The sequence below is a fragment of the Pseudopipra pipra genome, chromosome 24 (assembly GCF_036250125.1).
Source record: "Pseudopipra pipra isolate bDixPip1 chromosome 24, bDixPip1.hap1, whole genome shotgun sequence".
In the NCBI taxonomy this organism is placed as follows: domain Eukaryota; kingdom Metazoa; phylum Chordata; class Aves; order Passeriformes; family Pipridae; genus Pseudopipra; species Pseudopipra pipra.
The window spans coordinates 6891546-6909288 of NC_087572.1; the positions used below are offsets into that span (position 1 = coordinate 6891546).

Genomic DNA, 17743 nt, shown 5'->3' on the forward strand with positions numbered 1-17743 from the left:
GAATCCTACCCCTGCTAATTGAGAGTCCAAGCATGGAGTTACTCCTGTCCCAGAGACATACTATCTGCCTTCAGTGCCTCCATGTACAGCATGACTTGCACACAGGAACACACTACTTGCCCGACTTTTCATTCAATAAAATATTTCGGTATATTTTATCTAGTTTTATGTTTAGCCATCTATAACCACCCTTCAATACACAGAACTTAAAAATGGTAGGTTAATCTGCAGCAGAGGGGCTCAAACCCATTCACGCAACACAAGGAAACCCATTTATAAAGTGTCCTCTGACATATTCAACTCAAAATTCATCCAACATCTGGATATTTACATGGGCAAAGTTTTGAGAAGTTACAAATCCTTCCAAAGTCACCAATAACTCAGGAATTACTACATCTATTGCATACATCTGTGACAGCTTTTCATCCAAACGATTGAAAAGCAACAATTTTTCTATCACACCTGTTGCACAACCCAACAATACACAGTCACCCAGGTGCTGTAACTGCTGCTGAGGCTGCAGAAAGAGTTGAGGGGAATACAAAAGCTGCAGGCAGACACTGTGCAGGAATTGCAATGGCTTGGAAACTGCAGGACTTCAAGCTCAGTGAGCTTTCAAACACAGAGCAGGGAGACAGTACCTGCAGGTACCCTTGAGGTACAAAAACTGGAGAGCAAAAGTGAGCAAGTAAGAAGGATTGCACCATGAGGTGAAAAGGAAAATCTCCAAACAGCGTAGGTTCAGCCCAACAGGTCTGTAGGTTGAGGAAACCACTATCTTCATACTTTTTTAAGGGTAGCTTATTATGGAGCCAGTGACCTGAGGCATGTGAATTGTGATTCTCAACAAACCATATCTTATTCAGCTTCAGGAGTTTAAGATAATCCACAACAGACAAAACTGAAGGAAAACAAACAAGTGGCAGATAATGATAATCATAAAAATCTTATCTTAATCAGTATCTTGACTTTTAATTATCAGTTGGAGGTTACTACACTACAGATTGAGTGCATCACAGAAGCAGAGCTAGCTCCATACTGAAAGCCAAGTCCACCACGACTCTTTTGTACGATGTTCCATCAGAATTGCTACAGCTGTGTTCCATGAAGGACTACCTCTAGTCTGCAAAACCATTCGGCCACAACGTGCAGTATAGCAACCAAACTAACAAGGCATTCTGTGCTGGAGCTGGCTGCACACAAAAGCTCTAGCAACTCTGCACAGCATTCCCAGAACCAGGAGCATCCAGCAGAGCCGATGTGGATCCAACCTCGCTTGCGAAGCCCAACTAACCATGGCACTGCCCAACCCAAACATCCTCTTGGGCTCACCCGCACAGCGCGAGCGGCTGAACCCACCCCAGGGCGGTGCGGGTGAGCCGTGCCCGGTGAGGCCGCCCCGGGAGCCCTGGGCACGTCCCAGGGCCCTCCGATCCCCGGCCCCCTACGGCCGCTCCTCCGCGCCCGAGCGAGCCCCGGCAGCCGGGCAGTGCCCCCCGCCCCTCCTGCCCGGCTCCGGGCACACCCCGCCGGGCTCGGGGGCGGCGAGCCCGCGGTCCAGCCCCGCGCCACCGGCCCTGCCCCGGCCCCTCGGGCCGCGCTCCGCCGGGGGCAGAGGCACAGACCGAGCACACGCGTCGGCCCCGCCGCCCGCGCCTCCGCGGCCGAGCGGCCCCGGCCCGCCGGTCCCGGCCCGAGCCGGGGAGCAGCGCCGGGGGCTGCGCGCCCGGGGCCCGAGCGGGCTCTTACCGAGAGGCGGCTCCGGAGCCGGGCCCGGGGCCCGCAGCGGACATGGCAGCGGGGCCCGCGCTCCCGCCCGCGCCGGAACAGCGCGCGGCGCCGGCAGTGGCGTCACCGCCCGGGCGGGGCCCTGTCGGGGCCGTCGCTGCGGCCCCAGGACCGGCCCAGCGATGGGGCTCTCGCGGGGTGTTCGGCTGTGGAGGGTTCATCCCGTCCGGGTACTCCCGAAGCCGCTCCATCACCGCCTTCCTCGGCCGGGCAGGAGAAAGAAAACAGAACGAAAGGCTCGTGGGGCGAGAGCAGGGCAGGAGAGATCCCTCACCCGGCACCGGCACGGGCCAACAAGTCCCGGCTGGGGGAATCGGTTTAATTTATCGCCAGAGAAATCGAGAGTTGGGTAATGAGAAATGAAACCAAATCCTAAAACATCTTCCTGCCTCCTGGACTCAGCTGTATTCCCGATTCTCTCCCTCCTGCCCCAGGCGGTGCAGGGTCAGTCCGTCACACGCTGTCCCCGCCGCTCCTCCCGCTCCGGGACAGGACTCCTCGCACTGTCCCCTCCCCAGCGCGGGTCCTTCCCACGGGCTCAGTCCTTCAGGAACAGGAGCTCCAGTCTGGGTCCTCCACGGCGCCTCAAGTCCTGCCAGCGAACCTGCTCCGGCGTTGTCACAGCTTCCTTTGGGCATCCCCTGCTCCGTGGGGCTCCTCCCGGGCTGCGGGGGGATCTCTGCACCCCCACTGACCTCCATGGGCTGCAGGGGCACAGCTGCCTCACCGCGCTCTGCACCGCGGGCTGCGGGGGAACCTCAGCCCCAGCACATGAAGCACCTCCTTCCCCGCTGGCGCTGGGCTCTGGAGGGCTGTTTCTCGCACACTCTCACTCCTCTTTACTCTGACTGCCAGTTGCTTCTGTGCAAGAACAGACATTATCCTTCATTATCAACTATTAATTAATAACTGTTTTTCCTTCTTATTATGGCTGCTCCCACCATCACTGATGGGCTCAGTGTGGGCCAGCAGCGGGTTCCACCTTGGAGCCAGATGACTTTGGCCTCATTGGACACAGGGAAAGCGTCTGGCAGCTTCTTACAGAAGCCACCCCAGCAGCCTCCCCCCCCACCTCCCTCCCTACCACAACCTGGCCGTGCAAGCGCAACACATAAAAATAGTTTGTCACATCACTGCCACACGATGGGGTGTGTCTATAAATTTTTCATGTGCAGGTCAGAGCGTTCAGGGGGTTTTGTCTGGTTTCATTTTGAAGAGCTCTAGCAGGTTTTTCAGAAGTTGTTTCCTCTCTGAAATAATTTCTTTCCCCTTTTAGCAGGTAAAAACTTGCTGAGCCTTTAATTTCACCTCTCCCAAGAGTTCATATGGTGATTTAAAAAAAAAAAAAAACACAAAAAATGGCACATTGAAGCTGTGTCAGTGTGGTACCAAGGCTTTTCCCTCAAGTATAAATACAGAAAGATGAGAAGGTGGGAAAAAGTTAAAGGGCAAAACACTTGAGGAACACACTTTATTTAAAAGAACTTTTGAGGATCCATTTAATTGCAAAGTAGAGCAGAGTAATGCAACATTGCGGTAGAATCATGAAAGTAATTCCAGGAACAGAAGTAGCAGCTCAGCCTGGTTTTTAGAAGCACATTGTTACTGATTAATTACTACAACATCTCCTCCTGAAGTGACCTCTGGGCTTTTCCCTCCATTTACCCTTTTCCTTAGATGCAAGTCTACATTGGTTCCCTGAGCCCACGCTGCCCTGGCGTGAAATAAAGCCCGTGGATACCCACAGTGAGGAGCTAAACTGTAAATTCTGCTGCGAACTTTCCAGGAATCCAAAGAAGATCATTCATTTGCCAGCTCTCCACGTAAAATTCCTTTCCGTTTCCTCCAAGAGTGGCAATTCCATCGGTTCAGTGCTTTAGGGTCTGTGAAATGAGAGCTCCACTATGGCATAGGGACCAAGGGGGACAATGGAGAGGTCCCCTCATCTGACACCAGCAGAGCTCCTCAGCCAGAACGTGCCAACAGAGCAAGGCAGAAACAGAGGCAGATTCCTCCAGCAAGTCAGACTTAGGCTTTTAAATTACAAAAGTTGCTTCCTTGCTGTGTTCTCTGGCTCTGCAGATTCAGGGCACATCTCTGAACGTTGTTGAGGGACAGGACAAGGTGCTGGCAGTTGTTCGTTATGGGTGGCCATTACTGGAGCAGAGCCCAGGACTAGGAGGGAGATGCATTCTCATTGTGATCAGACTCTTTCCTTTGTCTGGCACTGGGCCTGGAATGCAGGGGTGTCCCTGGCAATGGCCTTAGAAAAATAAACATATTAGTTCTTTTGCTCATTCACACAAGAAAGGACAAAATCTGCCTGAGAAGCTCCAAAGGATACAACTGAAGGACCCATATCTCCACTGAATAAAAGCAAAGCAGTACAGTGTTGGTCCTGTCTTTGGAAAGGCTTGAGCTTACCTTCGCCGTGCTCGGGTGGGTGTGGGAAGGCCACTGTCAAGCAGAGGAATAATTGGTGTCACAGGTCAGATACACCCTTCCTGTCATCAACAGACTAGGTAGTTTAGGGAACCAAAAACTGTTGTGAAAACAAGTAAGTTCCCTTCTCTGCCCAATTTCCTGTGCTAGATTGAGCAATTTGGGTTAGAAAAGGAATCCCGAGTGTCTCATGACTGGTAACAGAACTCAGCACTCGTGGAAAACCACTTTGCCCCGGGCCCCAATGGACTGCAGCCAGCCCTGGGTGAGGGGTCTCCAGTGCTGTTGGAGCCTGTGAATTGTGTGTCTGTCAAGTGTCCTGTACCACTGCCCAGCACTGATTTACTCAGAAAGTGGCCATGACCTGATGTAAAACCTCACTTGCTGTAGGAAATCAAGAACTAGCCAGCTTCATTTCTTTGCAGCAGAACTGGAAGGGCTGGGGGAAGGAATAATGTAATGGCTACAACCCTAACTTAAATAAATAAGCACAAAGATACTAATGAATTTTAAGATTTTTTTTCTTTATCGTAATGCCCATGCTGACAGTAACCTTTGGTTATTTGGAGTCTCCTAAGCTAGATTGTGTGTCCACAGACACTGCAGTCAGTCAGGAATTAGTAAACTGAGTGCACGAGACCACTGGCTGGCCAGTTCTGCTGTCACACAAGAAGCCAGGGCAGACCATAGTGCCCTTTGGCACTAATGCTGATCTGTGGGGGGGTGTTGAGGCACTGCCAACTTCTCTTCCTTTCCTTCCCAACTTGACTGACTCAAAATCTGGAAGCAAAGGTTCATAATAGTTACTCCCAGACATCTCTAAAGTTTGGATCCCAGCAGACCATGTGAGTCGGTAAGAAGGGATCAGAGGTGCAGATTTCCTCTGACAGCATTTGAGGAACTCCATGGACTAGTCTCTTCCAGCCACTCAAGAGCTTCTTCAGCTCAGACTCTCTTCATAGGACCATGTAAGCTGCTTAGAAAAGTCACCCAATGACACTCACAGCTCAGCCTGTTCTTCCAGGTCTTTTAGAAGTCCCTTACAGTTCTAATACTGGATCCATTGTGAGGGCTGGGCAGGCAGAAGAGCAGGGACGGTTCTGTCTGGACAATGGATAAATCTGGTGCACTTGACTTCTAGCTGCTCTCTGCAGAGCTCAGTGACACGTTTCTTTTACATAAAAGCAGATTGATTGTGCTGTTCTCAGCACCCATGAGAACACCAGCCCAGACAGAAGGTGCTTTCCTGCCAGATAACCACAGGTTCCAGTTCTGCCAATTGTGTGTGTATAGAAGAAATGAGCATCCATTCTTCAGTCTAATGGGAAAAAAAAAAATGTAAAATCCTGATCTTTTGTTTTGTCCCTTGGTGCCTCTTCCTGAGAAAAGATGAGTGATCAATTCACACCTCTCCATCTGCAATCAGAACAGGCTTAGTGGTTCTAACAAATCCTAATGGCATCCTCTTGGTGAATGGTGCCCTCAATCACCGTGTCCGTGGTTTGTCTGGAGCACTTGCGACTCCCTTTCATGCTTTTCAGGTTTTCTGAAAGATGCTTCTGGAACTTCTTGGTGAGGAAGCAGTAGATGATCGGATCCAACACACAGTTTGTACTCAAGAGGCACAAAGTCACCTGGTGAGCATCATTGAGCTGTTGGCGCAGCTGACAGTTTTCCTTCTTCCACTGCTCCAGAACAGTCAGGGTCCAGGGCAGGTCCACGATGTGATGGGGAACAAAGCTTATGATGAACACAGCCAGCACTGTGCAGACCATCCAGAGGGCCCTTTGCTTGACATGAGCGCTCTTCCGTGGATGCACCGACTTGGAGAACAGGGTCCTGATAATGACAATGTTCCAGCCCAGTATAAAAAGGAAAATGATATAGAAGAGGACGCAGATGATGACGTGAATTGCGAGAACAGCCGAAACCCCACTAGAAGTGTCATAGCGCTCAAAGCACCGGGTGAAATTCTTCGAGTTGATCTCCTCTTGATTAGTATTATTGTCAAAAAGGTAATACAAAGAGCTGCCCACTATTATGATCCAGATAGCTGCTGATAGGTAGATACCCCTTCTCTGTGTGGTCAGCTGGGAAGCTTTAATAGGATTAGTCACAGCTTGGTAACGATTGTATGTGATGACCATCAGAAAGGCAACAGAAGAGTAAGTGTTAACAAAAAATAAACAGCCAGCCACATTACAGAGAAACTCAGGCATGATCCAGTCTCCACGGTGGTGGTAATAAACAATCCACATTGGCATCGTAACCAAGAAAAGCAAGTCAGCTACTGTCAGGTTTATCATGAATATCTTGATTTCATTGAGTTTCTTGGTAGGGTAAATATGGCTGAAAATCCAGAGAACGTAGCAGTTGGCAACAAAGCCCAGAATGAAAATGATGCTGTAGAAAACAGTGAAGAGGTTGTAGCGAAACTCAGAGTCTATGTGGCACAAAATGAAGGAATCAGCACTGCCTTCCACACCACCTTTGCCCTTTCCAGACATTGCGGTGCTGAGTGGGTACGTCTGAAGCACAGTTTCCTGCTATAGCTTTCCTTCTTACCTAAAAATAGAAGACATAAAACAAATTGATTGTTTGGCATCATTGCTAAGCCAACCCCTACCTTCAATTTTAAGTTGTCTATGACCACGGGAGTTCTGCTGATGCCTTGGTTCCAGCCACAGACACCTGTCCTGTCCTCTTGGTCCTGTCTTTTATCCCATTTCTACACCATATGAGCCTCTATGTCTTCATCCAGCATTGTTTGCTGCAGTGAGATCTCAGATCACTCACCTCTAATCTCAAAAGACTTTTTTGCATGAGTTCTTAGATCAAATCATCTGTTACTCTGTTTTGTCTCAAGCTTCTTAATCTTTTACTATAGTCAAACATTTTCTGTGACTCATCCTATCCCTGTGTCCCATTCTCCCCACACCTCCCCTCCGCCCTGCCATGGTTCTTGATACTTTTTAGCTTGTTTATTTTAAACTAGAAATTTCAGACATGAAACAATATCTGGTAAAAATGTCTCATAGAATCCCAGAATAGTTAGAGTTGGAAAAGACCTCTGGAGTTCATCTGGTCCAACCCCTGCTAAAGCAGGTTGCCCCAGAGCAGGACACAGCACTCCAGATGTGGCCTCACCAGGGCTGACTAGAGGGCAGGATCACCTCCCTCAGCCTGCTGGCTACACTCTTCCTCATGCACCCCAGAACATCATTGGCCTTCCTGGCCATGAGGCACACTGCTGGCTCCTAGGAGTCCACCAGGACCCCCAGGTCTTTCTCTCAGAGCTGCTGTCCAGCAGATCATCCCCAGCAGGTACTGTTACATAGGGTTATTCCTCCCCAAGTACAGGACCCTGCACTTGCCACTGCTGAACTTTGTTAGGTTCCTCTCCAGCCTGCCCAGGTCTGGCTAAATGGCAGCCCAGGGCTGCCCACTCGTCCCAGCTTTGTGTCCTCAGCAAACATGCTGGGTGTAGGGCAGTTTCCAGTCCCCCTGTTTGTTGTTTTCTGACGTTTTCCTGCTCACACTTGTTTCTTTCCTCAGCTTCAGGCACTGCAGGCACCCGACATCCCCTTCCTAGGCCACCAGACCTCTCAGTTGTTGTAGTCAGTGAATGATGTAAAAGATGAGTCCCTGATCCTAACAGGTATGATTTGTGGTACATTGTCAGTTCTAACCTTAGGATATCACACTTAAAATCTTGGCTGTTTTCTATCATCATTTTGAATTCAAGTTGTCATCAAACCTGGCTCCCTTCCCCAGTCCCGTTTCTTCAACAGATGCCAGGGGCAGCAGCAGCAATTCTGCACTTCCATGTTAGGCTGCTGGCAAACACTGTCCCTAAAGAGACACTTTCAGGATTTTGATATTACTAGTCCCCATCTCAGCAGCGATTTCTTCACATCTTGCCTACAGTTTGGGCACATCAGTCAGTCCATCCCTGGAAGTGTCCAAGACCAGGTTGGACGGGCCTTGGAGCAATCTGGTCTAGTGGAAGGTGTCCCTGCCCACGGCAGGGGTGGAATGAGATGAGCTTTAAGGTCCCTTCCAACTCAAACTGTTCTATGATTCTATGATTCTATGATGCTGTATCAAATTTCTGCATCCTCAGTCACGAAATTACAGAATCACAGAATATGCTGAGTTGGAAGGGACCCTCAATACTGTACATGTTCCTGTATCAGTTTTACGTGAATCCCATCTAATCCCTTGTATACTTCAATCTGCTGCTTTTCCATCTAGAGGACACACAACCTGTTCCTGACTCCAGCACCCTGTGTGATGCTGAGCAGGTGCTCGACTCTCCATGACATGATCCTGCAGATCTGCTTGTTTTTCTCTCTCTGTCCCTTCATGGCAAGACAAGTGGCCACTGCAGGGAGAGCAGTGGGAGACACCCAGTGAGGCTAGGGGGTTTTAACCCCCTAGCTGGGGGTTAAACCAAATTTGGGTTTTGCTGGGGTTTTAACCAAATTTGCAGAACACGGCGGTTTTCCTTGAGAGTGAGTAAACTCTACCACCAGTCACAAAGCCTAAACTGGTGTGACTTATGCTGGGAGTGCTAGGTGCTGCTCATTGGACTGGGCTTGCCTCAACTCCACCAGCCCCATGGACAACAGGCTTTTCTCCAAAGACTTGCTGCTCCTGAACAGGCACCCTCCTGTCTCAGAACTTTGTGGATCCTCCCCAGCAGCAGACGGTGCCAGGAACTCCCATCCCACCCTCTGTGGGCAAAGTCCCCCTGTATGCTCATGTGCTGTTGTTCCTCATTTACACATTTGGACTTTTGCAATTTTCCACTGAAAATGGGGAAGTCAGTTGAAGCTCAAGCTCGCTCTCCCTTTCTCCAGAAAACGGCAAGCGCTTGGTACTGCTGTCCAGGCGTTAGGACGGGAAGGCACCAGTCATCTTCCTGAGGGGTCTGTCCCTCCTCACTCCTCACAAGTCCCCTAAGGATGTGACAACTACAGGCTTGGACCTTCCCAGACGGTTGCATGCTGGGCAGCACTGGGGGCTGAGTGTCCTTAAACTCAATCTTCCAGCCATGGTCCATGGGAATTGGCAAGCAGCCATGGCCATACTGGTAGTTGGCCTCAGGTGACTCATGTATTTGTCCTTGTTCACCTCAATCTCTGCCACCCTGCTGAGAACCCTCTGCTCTCTAAAGGGCAGTAGATGATTCAGGTGGTGATGGCCAGGAGGATGGTCTGGGCTGTGACACCTCAGGGTGTTCACAGTCTGGCACATCCCTGGGGAGTAACATGTCACTCACTGCTGCCCTGTGGAGGGGATTCAGAGCAGGCAGAGGCCCACAGTGTTCTCCTTGGGTTCATGCAGGACACAAGGCAAGTCCTCTGGTCATCTTAGGGATCATTTTGCACACCCTTATCTATGCATGAGAAGTGCTAATTGTCACAACACGGCCTTGCATCAATGTCTGTGTCTCAGTCCAGCTCTGCCACCCTCTGAGGCACCAGGTCCAATGAGGGCACGTGCCAGGTGGGAGGATTTGCATCTCAGCTCAAGAGGGCACCGGGCAAATATGGACATTGAGGGAAGCAGTGAGACTGTGCAGGAGCAAGAGAAACTAGTGGGGAGTGTTATGTTTGCTATGCTAGTCTGACATTAGAAAAAAACTCCAAGAAGTCCTAATTATCTAAGATCATTAGAGAACTCCTTTTTTTTTTTTCCAAATCTGCATCATAAACCCACTGCTGTGACTATCTGCAACATCAGCAGAGTAGTTCTGGTGCTTTGGGGTGGGATCTTTGCAGTGGAAGGTGCTCTATTGGGGTGGCACCAGACCTGAGTATAGAAGAAGTGGGGAAAAACCCCATGCTTCTCTCTAGCAGGATTCATGAGGAGGAGGGAGGAGAGGAGTGTTCACATCCAATAGGTGGGCACGGCTGCTGTTCACAAAGTCCCTTCAGACAGTGCCCCAGGGCACTACCCACCCACCCATTTCTGGTGTTGCACAATGGCAGGGCAGCCTCCAAACTTTGCCCAGGAACTCTGGTGAACTTTACTGGTGGGGTCTCCAGGCTGCCCACCAGCTGCCAGGTTTACCAGACAGGGTGGAAGGGAGAGTGAACCTGCATGTCCCCTCCATGGCACAGCCCTGCATTGAAGGTGGGCTTGAGCCACAGGGCTGCACTCTGACCTGGAGAGGTGAGTGGGATGACATGCTCTATGACTGCTTTCAGTCTGCTGAAATCTCTGCCAAAGGTGGTCTGTGGGAGATGGCACTGCCATCTGGCCTCAGTAGCATCTGGTAGAGCTCATCTGTCTTTGCATTAGCAGGCTGTGCTGTGCCAATGCCGGGGAATCACAAGAGAGGTGTTCTTCCCTTCTCATGATCCAAGCCAGGTGTTGTACCAAGCACAGCTAGAAGGGAACATGGCATCATTCCCCACCAAATTTACTCAATGCCCACTTCCCTCTTCAGGCTGAGGAACCTGAGCTCATGTCTTCCACATACCTGTGAATGCCTTGAGCCCTGGAACACTGTGCAGGGGCTCTCACTCAGCCTATCCTGTTGAAACAGTTCCCTTTCTCTGAAGCACATTCGTACCCTCCGTGCCAGGGGAAGGGTGAGCAGGCACCACGGGCAGGGTGCAGGCTGTGGCTCGTGTCCTCTGCTGCCCCATGGTCAAAGCCCCTGACACCTCAGCCCAAGCCACTGCCTTGCCCACAGTGCACCAGCCAGTAACCCCAGGTGGGCTGTACCATCAGCTCCACTGATGCAGGACTGGAGATGGAAGGAACCAGCTGCACAGCAGAGCATGGCTGGGGCAACCGCCAGCCCTGCTCCCAGTCTACAGACTCTCCCATGGACCATGCTCTCCCAGTAAGGATTTACTGGCTCATGGCTGCAAGCAAGCTATGCCATCAGCAAAAGTATATCCCAAGAGGAATAGTACTAATAAAGTATATCCCAAGAGGAATAATACTAATAAAGTATATTTTCTGCTTACCACGGTTGAAAAGATTCAGCACAATATGTCCATCTGCAGCCTGAGTAGCGGTGGGTGTTTCACTCCCAGGGGTTATTTTCCCTGCCCTGGGGCTGGACAGTCAGCACACAGGCAGCTCTCAAGAACAGGACACCGGAATGGGAGCAACTGCAGCATGACTGCAGAGTCACTAGAGAAGAGGAAATGTGTGACATCAGCTCAAAGGAAATGAGAAATAAAATAACTGTAGAGGAAAGGCAACAAACCACAGCAAAGGTCTGGAGAGTCCTTAAGGCTTTTTCCTTAGAGTATCTTTGGTTATGAAAGAGGGCAAAGTTGTGATTTTCCTCTAAAGGCAGTGTCCCTGGTTAGATTTGGGATTAGACAGCATTTGAGCGTCTTCCTTCCAAAAAGATGAATGCTAGAAGAGCTTTCACTTAATAACTTCCAGGAAAGGAAGAGAAAGGAGACTCATGTATCCCATGGACAGACTCATTTCCCAGCAGTCATTTCCCAACACAATTGTGTTGGGGCTACTCAGACCCAGGGACTTCAGCCATCACAAGCCTCCTTTTATCTCAGGGGCTTTCAGCAGACACTGGGACACCACAGCAGGGCAGATCCTCATCTTTCCCATATACTTGCATCATGGTCACCATTACATGTAGCAGCCTGGAGCTCACTCAGCATGGAGGTGCTGTTGGTGGGGTGCTCAGGGTGCACCAGTGACAAGCAAAGCTGCACCTGTGTCCCAGCCAATCCCTAAATCCCAGGCTGTAGCTCCCATGGGGATGGTTAACCTGCCCTCCAGGCAGACAGTGCTCTTGTACCTGCACATGGCACAGAGGTGAGCTCAGAGCAAAAACCTCACACCTGACACACCCACAGGAACCAGAGCCCAGACTCTGGTGCCCGGGGTCGCTGTGGAACACACCCCAACAGAGCCACAGAGTCCATCACCAGCACGAAGGGGTGTCCGAGTCTGCCACAAGGCTACTGAGGAAGGGCATGGGCCCAAGCAGAGACAGAAGAGGCCAGTCCACACAGGAACTCCTCTGGGAAGGTTGGGAAGAGCTCCCCTGGCTCTTCTCAGGAAACACCAGCTATGGCAAACATCCCACAGAAGGCCCTGGCTGGGAGGACACCAGAGACCCCTGTGGTGTGGGTCTCCTGGGAGCCACAGGGATAGGCTGAGGGTTGTGTGCCCTAAACCACAGCAGTGAGGACACCAGCCAAACTTCTCCAAGAGCCAGGAGCTTGCACAGACTCTGTGACTTCATGTCACACTTTTATCATTGGGCTAGTGATGCCTGGTTCCAAGCTGGGATAGGCAACCTCCTCATCAGCAGAAGAGATGGGGCACCAACAGAGGGGCCAAGATGGACAGCAGCAGTGCTGCTCTGCACTGGCTTTTGGCTCACTGGCCTCAGGCATCCCGAGGTTATGGGCTGCACAGCACTGGGGCAGCTGGCACCCTGCCAGAACCCACCCACCATCCATTGCTGGTGACTGAATGTCCCCAGCCAGGGGCAGCCAAAGCCCCAGCACCAGTCTGGGCTTCTTTGTCTGGATCAGCTCTTCCTTGGCTCTTCTCTAGAGGGTGCAGGTGGTCTTTCCCAGAGCCACTACAGAGGGAAACACCCAGCGTGCCCTTCAGCACAGTGCCCCAGGGGGGCAGAGCCAGGCATGCACCCAGGGGCTTGGCAGCCCCCAGCAGCCCCAGGTGAGCTCCAGATGGGCAGGACATGTGCAAGTGCTCTGCAAATTGCTGCAGGTCCTGCTGCTCCAGAGTCTGCTCAGGGAGACCTCCAAAACAATCAGATGTCCATGGACATCACAGCTGGTACCACAGCTGGACATGCCTGAGCTGCTGTGGAGTCACCCTTGTCCCCTACAATAACAGCATGGGGTGGCCAAGGGACTTGGAAGCCCCCTGAGCAGAGTGGGACCCAAACCCCCCCCAAGTGCAAGAGAGCCCTGTAGCAACAGCATGGGATGGGAAACCCAGCTCTGCCCTGCCTCAGCAGGGTGGGCTGCATGAGGGGCTGACATGTGGAGCAGGGGACAACCAGGCTCTGTCAGGCCGTGTCAGGGTGAGCTGAAGGGTGAGCTGAGGCTCCTGCAGTGATGCTTCAGAGTTGTGCTGGAACGGAGGTTGCAGGCAGCCTGGCTCCTCCCCTCTGCCACCTGCCATCCTCCCTCCTTTCCACCAGCTGCTCTAAGGATGGACAGAGGAGCCTGACCCTTCATGGACAAGGCAGAGCCCCAGCTGTGCCCTTAAGGCTCCTTCTGGAAGCTTAAATTAAAAACCAAACAAGGGCATGCTAAGGAGCTTGGCTGGCAGCCAGCCCATATCTCTGGGTAGAGCAGCCAGTGAAGTCTGGAGGCAAGAGGAGTGCTTACAGGGGCTGTAGCAACAATCAAACAAAGCTTGGCTTGCTGTCCTGCCACAGCCCAGCCCTTAGAGGAAATGAAAACCTGGAGGCTTTTGGGCTGAGGATGAGCCCTCAGAAATCTTCATCCTTCCTCTGCTCAGCCCTGTAGCGTGCCCATTCTGCACTGACAGGTCCCATTGCCCCCATAGTGCCCAAAGCCAGCTCTTCCCTTTTGCTCCCTTCCCACCTGGGGACCCTCTTCCCCTGCTCTCCTGGCACTGCTGCCCATTTCCGAGAGTGTAACTTTGGATCCAAAATTAAGATGCATTTTGCTAGTGGAGGCTCATTCAGCACTCCTGGCAGCCTCACTGCCCTGTGCCTGCCGCTATTTCCTGCTCTTCCTGCTCAGGAGATGCACACACTGGCTGTCAGCTCTGATGGCCATGCAAGGTTGAGTTAAGAAAAAAAATCTTGAATATGCCTTCACTTTCATCAAGCCAACTTGCAACTTAATAAAAAATAAATAAGCTTCTCTAACTGATTCCCATAGGTGCTGCTAAGGAGCACTGATGGTCCTCCAGATTGTTGTACCAGGATGCTGGATCCTGGAGCAGCTGTTCCGAACGCCACTGTCCTGGGATAACTCCATGCAGACTGGCTGGTGGGCAGTGGCTGTTACCCATGGGTCTGGCACCCAGCAGCACTCTCATGGCAGCGCTCTGCCATGGCAGATGCCCACTGCCTCCCTGTACACACTGCCTGCCTCTGGCATGTGTCCTTGGGGTCGTTTCCATCTTAGATGGAGCTCATTAGGAAAATATTTGCTTTGGATACCACATGTAATTTTGCAGGGATCAGAAACTCTCTTGGTTTTGAAAATACAGTATTATAAGCAAATATCCAGATCTTGCTTCCCAAGAACAAGCCATGCTGTGTTAGTGGAGAAGAGCTCTCCGAGGAGTGCAAATGCAGGAGCAGCAGCTCAGCTGATGGGTCTGTGACTGCCCTGGTGGTGACATAAGCAGCAAACGAGGACAAGATGAAATACCAACATCGAGCTTGTGACAGCACCAGCTGCTGCCACCAGGCTCAGAGCTGTGTGGGGCAGGACCAGCACACAGATGAGCCTGGTCCCAGCACGTGTTCTTGAGTGCCAGGATAGGTCTCTGAAAGAGCATAAAGTTCCTTTGGAGCCATAGCAGCTGCTGAGCTGGTGCTGAGCATAACTGTCTGTGAGTTCCCACCACTCACTTCACACCCTCTGCAAAATTTCCTTTTGCTTGTTGCAGGAAAGAAATACTAAATAAACTCTGTGCTTCCTCTGCCATGAGCATTTCAGAGCAGAGCAGAGTGTGTCCCCACCTTGTCACCAACCCTGCAGGTATGTGCCCCAGAGCTGGGCTTGCTTAGCTGGGAAGCACAACAACCCATTGGCCAGGAGCCCCTCCTGGGGGGAGCCACTCAGCAGCACTCCCTGGGAGCCCTCTGACACTGCCAAGGCAGGGCATGGCTTCTGCCACTGGCTGTGCCACTGGGATTGCCTGGACTGGCAGGGAATGTCACTGCTAGGACCAGGGCATCCTCCAGCTGGTTTTGGTTCCCAAGCCCAGCCCTGCCGCACTGAGCAGAGGGGTGAGCTCACAGGCCACCACGTTGGGATTTGTGTGCTGCAGCCCCAGGCTGTCACAGCTCTGCTGGAGGTGAAAGCTGTGCCCTGGCTGAGCTGCCACAGCTGGGACACTGCTCCTGGCTGCAGGAGACCCCTCCTGCCACGGCTGCCAGCCCTGTCCCCCACCCAGCGGGATGAGGACCTGGTCTGCTCAAGAGGCTCTGAGCATTGTCTCCTCCTTCTCTCAGGAGGAAGGTCCAGGCAGGGCTCCTCACCTCACTTCAAGCGTCCAAGCAAAGCCAAGGCTGTTGTTGCCACCCACGGGTGGACAGGACCCAGATGAGGGCAATTCCCCTCCCCATAGCCCCAAAAGCACCAGCAGCACACACCTGACTCATGCCATTGCGATGCACCTCACCTCTGCTTGCTGAGCATGGGAACAAGGAGTGTCTTCCCACACCCAGATCGGGAGGATGAGGAGGCTCTGAAGCCCCTGGAGCTGTATGAGATGCCATGGCTCAACGATCCATGGGGGACGTGGAGCCAGCCTATGTTTTCAGATACCCAGCCACAGAAGGAGCCTGTGGAGCGGGGGTGGAGAAGGCCTGAGGGAGCAAGCAGAAAGGAAAGGAGTGCCTTACCTTGGGGTCACAGAGCACCTCTCCCAGCCCAGATGGAGACCCCAGCCCGCCAGGTCCCTGCTGCAAGTAGAGACACCGGCAAGGCCGAGCTGTCAGTGTGCTCCTGCTCAGGAAGAGGCTTGGACGGGAAGGAGAGTGCTGTGCTTGCTCCCAGGTGAGTGACTCACTTCCCTCTTGGCACTTGTGACTGGCTTAGCTGTGCCCTGGCTGCACCCTGGAGCTTGACATCAGCTCCTGTGGCCCTTCCTTGGGCAGCGGACAAAAGGAACACAGTGGCGGAGGCTCCATCCTGGCCAGGGGCTTGTCACACTCCTGTGTTACCTGGTGTCTCACAGGCCTGAGGTGGGATAGCCCAGCCCTGGAGCAGCTCCCGGGCAGGGTCACTCCTCAGCTGGGCCAGGGGTACAGAGATGGTTGAGGTTCAGCAAGGGGGGCCAGCACCCTCAGCAGGTCCATCCTCTGGGCTCCTCATTTCCTTCCAGATCCTGGGGCCAGGAGCCAGCAAAGTGAGTGCTTGTTCCAAAGCTTCCATGGGAGGTGGAGACTCAGCAGGCAAAGAGCCAGGACAGGACTGCTCTGCTGTGGGAGCCCCCATATGAAAACATGAGCCAGAAGAGACTCCAGGTTGTGGCAGCTCATTCCTGTGCCCCTTCTGCAGCACTATAAACCCCCCTCGGTCCTTGTGCTCCTCCAGCCTGGGAAGAAAGGGTGGTCAGACCTGTGGGGGATCCACTCCCTCCAGCTGCTGCTGGCACTGCTCTGCTCAGGGTCCACGTGGGGTTTCCCCAGATGTGTTGTGTGGCACTGGCATTGCTCAGGGCATGGGCACAACATCCGCTTGAGTCACGTGTGTTATAACATGTTTCTGTCTACTCCCTTTAGTCCCCATGGGTTATCTAACAAGGAAATGTTGTTAGGGTTTCTTTGCTGGTAAGAGTTGGTAAGAGTTGGTTCTGGTTTCAGCAGGAAAGGAAGTGCGAGGGTTCTGAGACAGTCCTGAAGGGCCAGACAGCCAGAACCCACATGTAGCAGGCACCAGCACCGCTGTCAGAAGGAACTGGCTGTCTGCATATCCTGGAGCCCCCCAGTAAGGCTGGCAGGCACCCAGCTGGAATATGCAGAGCTGCAGGAAGCACCCCAGCTTCCCAGTCAACCAAACTGCACCAGTATGGCCTTTCCCAACGAGGAGGCTGCCAGCCAGGTTGTGATTAAGGCAGCCAGGCTCTGCCAGGTGCACAGCCAGAGAACGAGGGCAGTTCATGTCCCCTCTGTGTCAGACTGGTGACACTGCACCTGGAACAGCGTGGGCAGCACAAAAGGGATGTGGAGAATTTGGAGAAGCAGAGAGCTGGCACCACAGTCTGAGCTTGGGGCACATCCTACTGAGGGAGCTGGGCTGGAACAGCCCAGAGGCAGAGGGACCATCTGATCACTGCCTGCAGCTGCTGTAAGGGAAATTGCAGAGGACAGACATGAACTCTTCTCAGTAGTGACAAGCGGTGTGACAACGGGCAACAGCCACAAACTGGGTGAGGGATAGTCAGGATGAATGTCAGTGAAATATTTTCGCTACAAGGGGTGTTCATCCCTGGGATGGGAACCCAGGAAGGAGGAGGGGGTCTCATCCTTATGCTTGCCCATATAAAACCCCAGATCTCACCTACCATTAGTGACAACCCCATCTCAAACACAAGATCAAATTAAAGACCTACAGATGTCCTTCCCCAAAACACTCAAGTTCTGTGATCTGAACTGCAACAATCACACTGGCACATGTGCCAGTGTTATTTTCCTTTACAGGTGCTCTTCATGGAAACAAAACACACTGCTGCAACTCTTCCACCCAGAACAAACTGTTACAAGAGTGCCCAGAGTGTCCTTACTGCTGCCAGACAACTGAATATCCCAGAAAGGGAATGTGAA

At 52.3% G+C, this 17743-nt stretch overlaps 2 protein-coding genes across 6 annotated transcripts in view; both read right to left on the bottom strand.

Moving 5' to 3' along the window:
* The window catches only part of EYA3 (EYA transcriptional coactivator and phosphatase 3), a 56283-nt gene extending 54409 nt beyond the window's left edge, over positions 1–1874 (bottom strand). For 3 of the 4 annotated variants that reach the window (XM_064634915.1, XM_064634913.1, XM_064634912.1), the window contains exon 1: positions 1750–1874. The gene's annotated coding sequence lies outside the window, so the exon portion shown is untranslated. The remainder of the gene's footprint in view (positions 1–1749) is intronic. The other variant, XM_064634914.1, reaches the window with a different exon arrangement.
* Positions 1875–3245: 1371 nt separating this feature from the next.
* On the bottom strand, positions 3246–12472 carry PTAFR (platelet activating factor receptor). Of its 2 annotated transcripts, none has more exons than XM_064634927.1 (3): positions 12130–12472; positions 11217–11385; positions 3246–6795 (listed from the first exon to the last, which is right to left on the bottom strand). In XM_064634927.1, the coding sequence occupies exon 3, from the start codon at positions 6735–6737 to the stop codon at positions 5673–5675; it is 1065 nt and encodes a 354-aa protein (XP_064490997.1). In that variant the 5' UTR covers positions 6738–6795; positions 11217–11385; positions 12130–12472; the 3' UTR covers positions 3246–5672. The 2 variants fall into 2 exon arrangements, with proteins under 2 accessions (XP_064490997.1, XP_064490998.1); XM_064634928.1 differs by lacking the exon at positions 12130–12472 and adding an exon at positions 12026–12114.
* Positions 12473–17743: the final 5271 nt, after the last annotated feature.

Excerpts from the sequence above, each read along its gene's own strand:
- PTAFR (XM_064634927.1), bottom strand. The coding sequence starts at position 6,737 with ATGTCTGGAAAGGGCAAAGGTGGTGTGGAAGGCAGTGCTGATTCCTTC.